This window comes from Suncus etruscus, chromosome 6 (assembly GCF_024139225.1).
Source record: "Suncus etruscus isolate mSunEtr1 chromosome 6, mSunEtr1.pri.cur, whole genome shotgun sequence".
Lineage (NCBI taxonomy): Eukaryota > Metazoa > Chordata > Mammalia > Eulipotyphla > Soricidae > Suncus > Suncus etruscus.
The window spans coordinates 116,194,274-116,207,798 of record NC_064853.1 but is presented as its reverse complement, the minus strand read 5'-3'; the positions used below and the strand labels follow the sequence as shown (position 1 = coordinate 116,207,798).

The 13,525-nt window shown below is 38.6% G+C and overlaps 2 protein-coding genes and 1 non-coding gene across 3 annotated transcripts in view; 1 reads left to right on the top strand and 2 right to left on the bottom strand.

The window, feature by feature from the left end:
* Window positions 1-13,525, top strand: part of UBE2V2 (ubiquitin conjugating enzyme E2 V2) — a 738,183-nt gene that overhangs the window by 544,021 nt on the left and 180,637 nt on the right. The window lies entirely within an intron of this gene.
* PRKDC (protein kinase, DNA-activated, catalytic subunit) overlaps window positions 1-13,525 on the bottom strand; it is a 207,487-nt gene that overhangs the window by 84,691 nt on the left and 109,271 nt on the right. The window contains exons 45-51 of the mRNA XM_049775793.1: window positions 12,895-12,967; window positions 11,937-12,085; window positions 9,350-9,484; window positions 9,022-9,141; window positions 4,910-5,053; window positions 2,712-2,863; window positions 1,852-1,983 (exon numbers count right to left, since the gene is read on the bottom strand). Coding sequence (XP_049631750.1) covers window positions 1,852-1,983; window positions 2,712-2,863; window positions 4,910-5,053; window positions 9,022-9,141; window positions 9,350-9,484; window positions 11,937-12,085; window positions 12,895-12,967 — 905 coding nt within the window. The remainder of the gene's footprint in view (window positions 1-1,851; window positions 1,984-2,711; window positions 2,864-4,909; window positions 5,054-9,021; window positions 9,142-9,349; window positions 9,485-11,936; window positions 12,086-12,894; window positions 12,968-13,525) is intronic.
* Window positions 11,214-11,320, bottom strand: LOC126013016 (U6 spliceosomal RNA). Its single transcript, XR_007497354.1, has one exon. It is a non-coding gene; the product is annotated as a U6 spliceosomal RNA (small nuclear RNA).

Sequence of the window (13,525 nt, the reverse complement as noted above, 5' to 3'; positions counted from 1 at the left end):
AGTATTCCCAAGCCTTGAGTGCAGGCACTTATAACACCAGACTAGACCATCTCAGTGAGGCTACTTCTGGAGAAAGCAGAGATAAGAGGAAAAAAAAGTAACTAGTATAAGAATGAACTACATCCCTCTGCAACTGTTTCAAGGTGAATGCCTGTTTGTGATATCAGGTGCTAGTGCAGCTGGTGAGCAAGAAGGCTTATACAAGACCAAATGAGCAGACCAATGAAATTATTCTAGATATCTGGAGTAATCGAATTGCAAAGCTGATTTTTTTAACATCCTAAATAGAATAATGAGGAACCTGTTTGTGATGCTGCACCATCATCGTGCTCATTCACATATGCTATGCGCAACCCAGGTGAGGAAGGGCCCTGCATGTTGCAGTGAAAGGAACACCAGACACTGACCACGGACAAGCATACTGCGATGAACAATCTTACACAGTTCATGTCCTGTCAAGACTAAACGTAAAATTCTCAGTTTAGAAAATTAAAAAAAAAAAGGGCCCGGAGAGATAGCACAGCAGTGTTTGCTTGCAAGCAGCCAATCCAGGACCTATGGTGGTTGGTTTGAATCCCAGTGTCCCATATGGTCCCCCGTGCCTGCCAAGAGCTATTTCTGAGCAGACAGCCAGGAGTAACCCCTGAGCACTGCCGGGTGTGGCCCAAAAACCAAAAAACAACAACAAAAAAAGAAAATTAAAAAAAAAAAGTACGGGGGTCAGAGCGGTAGGGCATCTGCCTTACACGAGCTAACCTAGGGCAGACCTGGGTTTGATCCCCCAACATCCCATATGGTCCCCCAAGTCAGGAGAGATTTCTGAGCACATAGCCAGGAGTAACCCCTGCGCGTCCCCAAGTATGGCCCAAAAAAACAAAAAATAAAACAAAAAATGTATGAATTGGGAAATAGCTCGAAAAGTCATATCTTCACATGCAAAACGCCAGGGTTCTATCCCTGGCATTGCATGGTCCCCTGAACACAGAAGCAGAAGAAGCCACCAAGTAATCTAAACAAAATAAACCAAACTGTAAAAGACCTAAGAGCAGGAGAACCATTTTCTATACTGCTGAGTTTAACATGTTTACTCCCTAACTGACCCTGTTCAGAGTTACCTCCTATTTGCCAAAATATATATAAAAATTGTTTTATTTTTAAAAAACTACTGTGTATATTCACTACATTAGTATTTTTTTCCTTTTGAATTACCTCTAAATGCAACTACCCAGAAGTAATTTTAACATAGGCTACAGTCCTTAACTTATCAGAATTAACTCATACTCCAATATTTGGTAGAAGATACACAACTTGAGGGAGCTGGGTAATAGAACATAGAGAAGGAGGTGCTAAAAGATTAGAAATGGAACCTGACTGGCAACAGGACTGTATACCACAGTGCAAAAACTTGATGTGTGTGTGCGCATATGCATACATGCATCTTATAGAAGCAACTGGTGGATGGGAAGCAAATCGAGTGGAAGGAATAGGTGGAGGGAAGAGGTCTGGTAAAGAAATCTATGTTTGGGCCCGGAGAGATAGCACAGCGGTGTTTGCCTTGCAAGCAGCCGATCCAGGACCAAAAGGTGGTTGGTTCGAATCCCGTTGTCCCATGTGGTCCCTGTGCCTGCCAGGAGCTATTTCTGAGCAGACAGCCAGGAGTAACCCCTGAGCACCGCCGGGTATGGCCCAAAAACCAAAAAAAAAAAAAAAAGAAATCCATGTTTAAACATTGTAAACCAGAAGCCCAATGATGAAGAACTTTGTAATTTTACAGTGACTAAATGAAAACTTTAAGAACATGACTTCTTTAAAAATCTAAAACAGAATCAGAGCAAAAACAATGATACTTACTTTAGACACTCTATGCCACATTTTGGGTCATAGGGTGGCAGGTTATTGGCCATTACAATGCCTAATAATTGAATTCCGACTGAATTGTCTCTAGAATTATGATCTTTACTAGAAAACTTTTCAAATATTAATCTGAAACATAAGCAAAACAAAGAGAAAACACAAACATACAGATATTAATATAAATAAATTAAGAATCTGGAAACATGTATAGAATTTTCCATGACTAATTCTCTAAATAATAGATTCTCCCATCTACTATGCTAATATCCTCTTTGTTCATTAATTCTTTGGGACAAAGGCAACCCTTTATTTATAGTACCTTTTTTTTCATTTTTGTTTTTGTTTTTTGGGTCACAACCAGCAGCGCTCAGGCATTACTCCTGGCTCCACGCTAAGAAATCGCTCCTGGCAGGCTCGGGGATGCTGGAATTCAAACCACCAACCTTCTGTATGTGAGGCAAACGCCTTACCTCCATGCTATCTCTCCGGCCTTTGTTTACAGTACTTTTTAGCAAACAATCTTTTTGCTTACTTTAGCTATGCAAAAAAAAAAAAAGGAAAGCAGGGTGGTCCCCTTACACTAGCACACTGAAGGGCAGAGCAGAGTCCAGAAGCTCAGAGTAGGGGCCAAGCTAAGCTGAAAATGGCAAATGACCAACCATTTGTAGCAGGTGACTGAAAGTGCTGCTAGCATGAGTCTTTGGAGGGCTTTGTGGAAACAGTCTAAATAAATTATATACATTGTTAAATAAGTAATTTTAAAATAAAATAAAACAAATTCTATTTTTTCTACCATTTCATTAGAATCACCAATTATGTGTTAAAAAAACAATACTGCAAAATAGGAAAATGTATACCTGTAAGGGATAGATAAACAATCCTTCCAGCACTCAACAAGAGTTTTTATAATTTCCAGGTTATGTCTAAACACAGCTCTTTTTTGATGAAAAACATGCTTTATCAGGAAATGCAGCAGGCGATTTGCTAACACTTCATCTTTAGGGACTCCCTAAAAAAAGGATAGAAATTCAATGTTGTATTTAGCATTCTAGTAATGGTTTAAATGGGGTTTTCTAGAATATTCTTAGCCTCAGAAGAGAAGGAAAGAAACAAGAGTGGAGGGGCTGAAGAGATAGCATGGAGGTAGGGTATTTGCCTTGCATGTAGAAGAAACATGGTTCGAATCCCAGCATCCCATATGGTCCCCCGAGTCTGCCAGGAGTGATTTCTGAGCATAGAGCAAGGAGGAACCCCTGAGTGTTGATGGGTGTGACCCAAAAAGCAAAAAAAAAAAAAAAAAACAAGAGTGGAGGAGGAGAAAGAGAGATGTGAAATAATGGAGACAGGGGTCAAGGGGAATTCAGGTTATTGGTGGTGCCAAGGAAGGACAGAACTAAATATTTAAAACATAGTCAACAATACTGAAATTGTGAGACCCAAATACTATGTCTAAAACACAATTATGAATAACTTTGCAAATCACAATGCTATAAATATAAAACAAAATATTTAGCATTCTATGATAAAAAAAATTTTTTTTCATTGATAAACGAACCTGGCATTAGCTGTGCTCCTGGCAAAAACCTATTTGTGACTTTTTCTGCTCTGATAACAGGTGACAGGCAAGATCCTACCTGGCAGAACTCACCAGAAACTGTCCTTCCCACATCAGACTCGAGCACAACTATGTGGCAGTCTTGAAAGAGACACTGTCTAATCTCTACCTCTAAAGTGATTATGCTTCACACACTGGTATTTCTGACCTAGACACCTTTATTCCTAGGTCTCCATGTTCTTCAAGGATCTTTGCTAAACTTATCTTATAAAGGAGAAGAAATGGAATAATGAAACATTGGATTGGGATACAGGGCTTCCAATTTCCAGACCAGTCCCTTCATACTGTCTCTAACTCTAGAATCCCATAAAACTGGAGTCTTTCATTTGGAGTATCCGCAACAGTGAGAAGATTTCCAAATCTGTGCACTGTGCAGGTCCATGTAATGTGCAACTTAGCACACTGCACTATTATGTAGGGGAAAGTGGAACTGGTATTTTCTCTGGCTTTGCCTCTTACTGATACTAACTCAGCTTGCCACACCTAGCAGTTCCATTCTCTCAGGCTCAGCTAAGCTTCTGGTATCTGAATATCTGAATCTACTTTTTTCCCTATGATTCCTAAGTATATAAGATGTTACCTTTTTTTTTTACACAAATTTTACACAAAAATTAAATTGTAGACAAAAAATTAAATTTCTGTTTCGTTTTGGGGCCAAACCTAGTAATGCTGAGGACTTACTCCTGGCTCTGTACTCTGGGTTCATTTCTGGTGGGTTTGTGAAACTATAGAAGATGTCAAAGATATCATCTCTGACAACATCTGGGTCAACTGCATGCTGTACTGCTGTTCCAGTTGCATCTATGCATGCATATGCAGCTGCACATTACCGGCAGTACTATTGCTCCAGCCCCCCAAAAATATATGATCTTATAAAGGAACTTGTTTTAGGAAGCAAAATAAGCACATCCAACATGTAAAGATGTCTTTATCATGATTAGTTGATTAAGAAAGGATGCCTTCCAAGGCATATTTCTTGCATGAAAACTTTTGTACATAGTGCTAATGACTTTCAATAGATGGTCGAGAGTTTCAACATATGTGGATCTATGTTGATAAATACCATAAAGAAGATAAAGTTCAACAGTTTCCTTCATCTGATAGTTTTTACCGATTTCTACTCCTATGGATCATTGTTGATAATCTGGAAAATAGATATGCTGGCAAAATAAGTGCAAAAAAAAAAAATCCCGAAACTTGTAAGAGCAGATTTCTTTTAGAAATTTACATTAAGTTATTACATATAGTTTATACGTTAATATACTATAATCTAGTCTCCAACCTCTTGACAAGAAAAAGCCACAAATGAAACAAAAACACCTAGCAATTTAAAAACATAAGATAAAGGAATTATCAAAAGCTGCAAAACAAAAACAGAATTAATGCAATATAAAATCATTTCCTATAGCAGCATCACATGAAAGATATACACATCCTTACTACAGGCGTGGCTAATCCTGTCCATGAAAGAATCGTGACCACTATCTCCACCACCATATAGTGAATTCCTTCTCCTCCATTGTTTTCAGACACAACCAGCTGTAACAAGGGACTAAGCCAATACTTTGCATATGGGCGAAAGACCTGGAAGAAAGTTTTAAAGTCAGCATCAAAGAATCGTTTTAAATATTAAAAAAATTTATAAAAATTAAGTGATTTATATCAACACTGCACAAAATAAAACATTTGTATATAAAGAATTTTACTTTTTCTTTTATGCAAATGCAAATAAATGAGAAATTAAAATAGAAATTTAGGTAAGTACATGTGGCTAATTTATTTTCACTTATTTCTTTGTTTGTTTGTTTGTTTGGTCACACTGGCAACGCTCAGAGGTTACTCCTGGCTCTATACTCAGAAACTCCTGGCAGTTACGGGGAACCATATGGGATAGCGGGATTCGAACTACTGTCCTTTTGCATGCAAGGCAAATGCCTTACCTCCATGCTATCTCTCTGGCCCTTTTCACTTATTTCTTTTTTTTTTTTTTTTTTTTTTTTTTTTGTGGTTTTTGGGTCACACCCGGCAGTGCTCAGGGGTTACTCCTGGCTCCATGCTCAGAAATTGCTCCTGGCAGGCACGGGGGATCATATGGGACACCGGGATTTGAACCGATGACCTTCTGCATGAAAGGCAAACGACTTACCACCATGCTATCTCTCCGGCCCCCTTTTCACTTATTTCTATATTACGAAAATAACTTCTGTTATGAACTTCATATGTCCAAGGTCTCTGGACATATAAAATATGCAAAATTTAGCTTGTATGCTAAATTCAATTTAATATTATTTAATTCTGAAATTACAAGAGGCGACTTTGATGCAAGGAACAGACTAAAGGATGCTATTCAAGCTATCAACTTAACTTCAGCTACTTTTTTTCCCCAAAGCTTTTCTCAAGCATTATTCTAAAATTTAAATCTGAGTAGTATATACTCTATGTATTTAATGGTTCCTTTATAAATCAAAAATACAACCTTCTTTTTTTTTTTAATGAAATCACCATGAATTACAAAGTAATAAAGTTATTTGTTCATGACTGAGTTCCAGGCATACAATGTTCCAACAACAGTCTCTTCATCTGTGTGCACACACAGCCTTCCACCAATATCCCCAATCTCCCTCTTGTGGTCTCAACCAGCCTCATGAAAGGCACTTTTTTCTTTTTTTTTTGTCTTTTCTTCTCTTTTTTTTGCCGCCCCCCCCCTTGTCTTTTCTTTTAAGCACTGTGGTTTATAATAATGTTTCTAGTAAAGTATTATGCATATCCTTTAGCATCAGCACCCCATCCTCCTCCAAGGTGACCACCTCTTCCACCATTGTCACAGTCGTCCCTTCCCTGACCTATCCCCACCATCACAGCTCTACCCAAGAGCCCCTCCCAACAGTGCTTAGGGAATCACATGGTGTCAGAGATCAAATCCAGGATCTAAGTTCAAACCATGCACCCTAGCCCAGAGTCATCTTCCTGGAAATCATGGAGAAATTTTTAAAAATATATGTCAATACAAAGTTCTGTTAAAAACCATTAGGCTGATCATCCCAAGCTCCAGGGTCACCTGTAGGCCAAGTCTCAAGGTCACTCAGTATTCACAGTATTTCCTCCTTGACCCTAATACCTGGTCTACCCATCAATACCCCAACTACCAAGAAATTATTAAAAAAAAAAAATACCAGTTCATTTTTGAGTCACTATCTAGCCAACATTTACAGAAACCTAACCTAGAAATAATGTGGAATTTCAAGTGCTATGTCTGAATTATGTCTTCTAAAAAGTATGATGAAATCATAACTCTACAGTACCTGTGGATATGATTACATTCAGAACTGGGTTCTGAACGACCATCAGGGGTTAAGAAAGATCACCAAGGGGCTGGAGAGATAGCACAGCGGTGTTTGCCTTGCAAGCAGCCAATCCAGGACCCAATGTGGTTGGTTTGAATCCCAGCATCCCATATGGTCCCCCGTGCCTGCCAGGAGCTATTTCTGAGCAGATAGCCAGGAGTAACCCCTAAGCACCGCCTGGTGTGGCCCAAAAACCAAAAACCAAAAAAAAAGAAAAAAAAAAAAGAAAGGTCATCAAGGACCTAACAGATAGACAGCAGACAGGCCACTTGCCTTGCATACAATCAAGATTTGACCCCAATACTATAGAAATAGAAATTACTTTCTATTGGGCTAAAAATAATCTTTACAGGATCAGAGCAATAAAGTACAGTGGGTAGGGTGTTTGCCATGCATGCAGCTGACCTGGGTTGAATCCTAGACATCCCATATGGTCTCCTGAACACTGCTAAGAATGAATACTAAGACAGTAAGACTTGACCACTGCCTTGACCACTCCCCCCCCCTTTTTTTTCTCCCCTCTCTCCTTTATTCCCTCGCTCTGTCCCTTCCTCTTTGGGTCACACCCAGCTTTACCACTCAGGGAATACTTCTGGTTCTGAGCTCAGAGATCACTTCTGACAGACTCAAGAAGATCTCTCTCTCTCTCTCTCATATATATATATGTGTGTGTGTGTGTGTGTGTGTGTGTGTGTGTGTGTGTGATTGTGTGTGTGTTTGTGTGTATGTATACATATACATATATATATGCATACTTTGGGTAGCACATATGAAGAGATCTTACTAAAATTGACTTCATTGGTTTTATTTCTAGCAAATTGGCCTGGGCCGCTGAACATGGCTTAAATTGTTCCTGATTAGTTAATAATGTTCTCTTTTTACAATAAGCTCAAGGCCATTAGGGAATATTAATCTGACATATAGCACCAGGGCTTCACAACCACCATAAGTTTTCTCTTCTCCATCCATTATGTTATTATGAAACTCTACTTCATTTCCAGAGGAAAATCAGTAGTTGCTCATCAACTCTACAGTCATGGCAGCCACAGCCACAGCTCCAAGGCCACTCTTTCACCTCCAGCTGCTGCTGTGAAAGCTTCTGGAGCAGTTTCAGAATTGCTTTCACTGGGTCATGGACGATTTAGGATACACATGTATTCTTTGTAAAGTATATTTCTTATGACTGCTAAACTTACTGGCTATATTAACTATAGTAGCAAAGAAAGTGATGGAAATAATCCTTTTAACTCAATATGAAAGTAGTCAACTTCTTTAGATAGTTGTTGTGAATTATCAGCTGCTCTCCATATAACTAAGAGAAAAGCCTTTGACTTCAGTTGTATGGGGTAGATTGTCAAGAGGGCCAATGAACTAAGTTATAGTGGAACTTTGCATTTTGCACAGTACAGTAGGACAATAAACAGAGAGCTGAGAGTCAAATCTGCTCTCACTGACTACATGTGGTCCAGAGGAGTGTGTGGGTGTTACAGGTCCTTGGGGAACTAAGTTGAGCCTAGCCATTAGGTATTTTTGTTTGTTTTCTTGCTTGGTTTTTGGCTTTTGGATCACATGGGCAGCGCTCAGGAGTTATGTGGCTAATGCTCAGAAGTTATTATCCCTGGCAGGCTCAGGGGCCCATATAGGATGCTGGAGATTGAATCTAGGTCAGCCACATGCAAGGTAAATGCTCTACAACTGTGCTATCTCTCAGGCCCTGTCATTAGGTTTTATATAAAGTCCAGCTCATTTGTTGAGCCAGTGTAGCTCAAGCAAAGCACAGGAGTAGACGTGATCCACTTTGTTGCTGTAGGAAATCATTCCATATTGTCAGTGTGGGTTAGTGAGGAAGGCTTTTGTTGGTGTCCTAGGGGACTGACCCAGGATTGTAGTAGGTCCTTAGTTTCTAAATGTCCCTCCCTTGATCTCTAATTCCTGGAGACTCTGTAACTAAGAAATGGAAAACTAGGTAGCTTAAATATAGGACAACAAGATATTGATAGAGTTGGTTCTTTCTAAGGGTTGTTGGAGCTGACAGGATAGTAAAAAGGGTCAAAGTACTTTATTTTCATGCAGATGACCTTACTTTGTTCCTTGGCACTGCCTAGAGTAATCTCTGTGCATAGAACCAAGAGAAAGTTTTAAACAATGCCAGTATGACCCAAACACTACCCCAGGCCACTAAAAAATAAAAACAAAATCATTACTTACTTCCTCTGTATTGATAATAAGCTTGGCTATAAAGAGATGAATATTCAATGATATGGATGGATTTCCTAGTTTATCATGAAGAAATTTCATCCAAGGAGGAAGACTTTGTGGCACTGAACCCTAAAATAAATGAATATTACATTAGAAAGTGGGATATCTTAATATTTTGATATTATAAGATAACATTAAAACCTAAGAAACAAAAATCATATTCCTGATGGTAATTAATATTAATAGCTTTAAATATCACATATGAACTCAACATAGTACCATGGGTACTAAATAGGTTACTAAGTGAGACAGTAGAAGGCCAACAGAAAAAAAAGACCTCTTCCTTCTGTAGAGTCTGACATCTCTGCATGTGCTTTATCAGGGCAGTCATGGTTGCCATACACTCATGTTGATTGAGTTCATCCATCTCTAACTCCAGAACATCATTTGGGGTCATGGTGTCTTTATTTTCCTAGGAAAATGAATATATTTTGTTTTATTAAGTCTTCCATTTGTTTAGAAATTCAACAATAAAAGTCTTTTACCCATTTCCATCCTCAAATTCTTAAGTCTCCAAACAGCTGTGATAATCATTTTAGAAGTGTAATTTGAAATTGATATTTATTTAGTACAGATTTGTGCAATTTTTGTTTTGTTTTTGGGTCACACCAGCAGTGCTCAGGGGACCACATGGGATGCCGGAATTCAACCTTCTGCATGCAAGGCAAATGCCTTACCTCCATGCTATCTCTCCGGCCCCAAATTTTACTCAGATATCTACAGACACATAGGGTATGGTGGGAATAAGATTTGTCTGGATGTTTTTCCCCAAATTTTTTGAAAAAGGGTTTATTGGAAAGTAGGAGAGAAAAGAAAAGAAACTTCCTAGCTGGTATAAGATTCCCAGCTAGTATAAGATTAAGTTCTGACAGGATATTTCTTAGCATAGATCACTGCTGGGAGAAAAACTGAGATATCCTGGAAGAAAATTTTTACACTTAAAAGTTGTTATTGGACTGATATGTACTTAGAATGATTGAGTAGAAGAGCAAAAAACAAAACAAAACAAAACAAAACAAAACAAAACAAAACAAAACAAACTGGCTTTATGGGGTTGCAGAGATAGGTTAAGGTGAATGTCATTCATGTATATGACTCTAGTTGATCTCTGACCTTGAGCACAGAGTCAGGAATAGTGCCTAGGAACTGTCAGGTAAGCCCCCCCCCCCAAACCAAAACCAACAAACATGGCCTTACATTAATTTACAATTCCGTCTTGGTGATAGAAAATATCCCAGAATGTCACTTCCCAAATTATTTGGAAATGTAATTCTCTTACTATCAGAGTCCATGGACAATCTTTTATGAGTTGGGGGCTTCAGAAATGATCAGAAGGAAGGTATGTTTTCATAAGAACAGTAGTAAATGACCAATCAAACAAACATTTTTGCACAATTAAGGTTATATGAGACAAGTAAAGAAAATAATATTCAGCGACCATACAGTTAAAGCAATCTTTTTATTTGGGGGGGGGGGGAGTTTGGGTCGCACATTCAAAACCTAAGCTTTAACTGTTACTATTGAGATATATCCATAGCATAGTCATTTTAAATGTCTGCTTCTGTCAACTGATTTCTGGCAACTAGGGAGTACATTATAATATTTGCTGTATTCAGATCTACTCAATGTTTAAGTAGTTTATCTACTGAAGAGGGTGGGAGGGATCTTGCTCTTGGTGATCCAGGAACCACAGTACCAGAGATTAAATGTGTATTTAGGTATTATTCTCATAGTATGTTTTAAAATATATATTTTTGCATATATAAATTTAATATATTAAATTACACCTAACCAGACCAGAGTTTGATCCCTAGCATCCCAAATGTTCTTCCGAGCACTGCCAAGAGTAGTTCCTAAATGCCAAGCCAAGGAGTAACCATTAATAAATGCTGGGTGTGATCCCAAAACTAAAAACAACAAAAAACAGGAAAAAAATATGAGATAGGAAAGGGGAAAATATCATTAATGGATAAGAGTGTTATCAATGCAGGTTAAGGAAATATAAAAAAACAGGTAAAGGGGCTAGAGGCATAGCATGGACATAGGGTGTTTGCCTTGCATGCACAAGGACGGTGGTGGTTCAAATCCCGGCATCCCATATGGTCCCCCAAGCCTGCCAGGAGCGATTTCTTTTTTTTCTTTTTTTTTTTTAACGCTTCACGAATTTGCGTGTCATCCTTGCGCAGGGGCCATGCTAATCTTCTCTGTATCGTTCCAATTTTAGTATATGTGCTGCCGAAGCGAGCACAGGAGCGATTTCTGAGCATAGAGCGAGGAGTAACCCCTGAGTGCTGCTGGGTGTGACAAAAAAAAAAAAAACAGATAAAATTTTAGTACATAAGATTGTTAGTGACTATTACAAGTCTCCACAAAGGAAAGACTGCTTTCTGCCTATAAAAATAATCAAAGTATTCCACACACCCTTGTCATCAAGAACAGTTGCTTCACCTTTTCCAGAGACAGAGCATAAGCAACTGATACTCTGTGCTGGTAATTTCTCTCAAACAGAAATCTGTAAACAGAGTTCTAATTCCAAACACTGATTTCAAGATAAGCTACTGTTGGTTGGGCCTTGGAGAGAGCCTTCCTTCCAATGCTGATGAAATTACATTGCCAAGTCAGAGGATCAATGGCTGAGGCTTTGATCTTGGAAATTCTCGTTGCTGGGAGATTAATGCTGAGGTCTACTGACAGAACTGGTATTCCTCAGTAATAGCAAAATTTCCTTTCTTTACAACACCAATAATATTCTATTTATTTTTCTTTAAATGTGATAGAGAATCAAATCCAGGTCTCATTAAGGCAAGGCAATTATTCTACCACTTAGCTAAATCTCTGGTCAACAAGTGAAATAAGATTATTACCCATTTCCGAAAATGACCAGTGGTAGATTTAGTGTGTTGGGAACTATATGAATAGCTCTGAACTCCAGTTGAGAAATCAAATTGACTCATTTCCTCACTCAGGCTACTGTCTGCCAAATATGACAAGGAAGATATATAATGAGGACCACCTGAAATATAAATAAAAAGAAATATATTTATTCTCACAAAGAAACATATTTCTCTAAACTCAAATGATATTAGAATTAGGAGCAGGAGCGATAGCACAGCGGTAAGGCTTTTGCCTTGCACGTAGCCAACACAGGTCCCCAATTTGATCCCGGCATTCCATATGTTCCCCTGAGCCTGCCAGGAGCAACTTCTTTTTTTTTTTTTTTTTTTTTTGGTTGTTTGGGTCACACCCGGCAGCGCTCAGGGGTTACTCCTGGCTCTATGCTCAGAAATCGCCCCTGGCAGGCACAGGGGACCATGTGGGATGCCGGGATTCGAACCACCGACCTTCTGCATGAAAGGCAAATGCCTTACCTCCATGCTATCTCTCCGGCCCCCCAAGGAGCAACTTCTAAGCATAGTCAGGAGTAACTCCTGAGCACCGCTGGGTGTGACCCAAAACCAAAAAAAAAAAAGGATGTTAGAATCAAAGGGTATTTTTTAGTCTTTTCACCAATCCTGTGATTCTCAACTCATTTCTCAGATTAATAAAATAAAAAGGGATGTAGTAGTCTATATGCAATATAGATTGGCAATAAAAAAAAGTCTACACCTTCAAAATATGTTTCTGAAATACCTAAGCCCAAATCTGGCCACATTGAGATCACTCTAGTAGCAATGTTTTAACCAAACGCATTTCTTTCAAAACACTATCATCTAAAAATAAAAATTCCAATTTTAATGTTTTGGGTGAATAAGGCATTTTCAATTATTTCCATAATAATGCTAGCTGTTAGAATCTATACCCTCATTTTGAAAAGGATCCTACCTGAGTCCTCACTTGCTGCTTCCCTGGCTTCTTTCCGAATTTCAAAGTACCTTTTTCTTCTTTCCATAGGAACCTATTAGGCAGACCATTTTGGGATTAGTAATTTGGAAAAAACAAAAATGAATCCACAGTTATTAACTTTAAATAAAACTCTGTGTATCAAATTTGAAAACATGGGCCTGCAGATAGCATGAGGTTGCAGGTATTGATAAAGAAGAAATTAGGTTAATCTTTTCCCATCTCTCTGGGATACATACTTGGAGTGAAGTGGCTTAGGAAAAAAAAAAGCAACTATTGTTTTACAAGTGTGGTCTGAGTGGCAGGGCAGTGTAGGGAAGGAAAGCACCACAACAAAGTGGAATTCCAGTGACCAACTGGGGGAAAAAAAAGCTGTGTGAGCACCACACCAGAGTATACAACTCCCAGAGGCATCACAAAGCCACAATAAAAAAGTACAAGCACAAAAAAAAAAAAAAAAGTACAAGCATATGACCGAATAAGTAACCCCTTCTGAACATAAAACAAGAAATACAGTGAGAAATACAACCATGTTTGGGTGCAATCCCAGTATACCCCAAAGAACTGAAGAGGGACTGAAAAAAATATACATCCATGGGGCCGGAGAGATAGC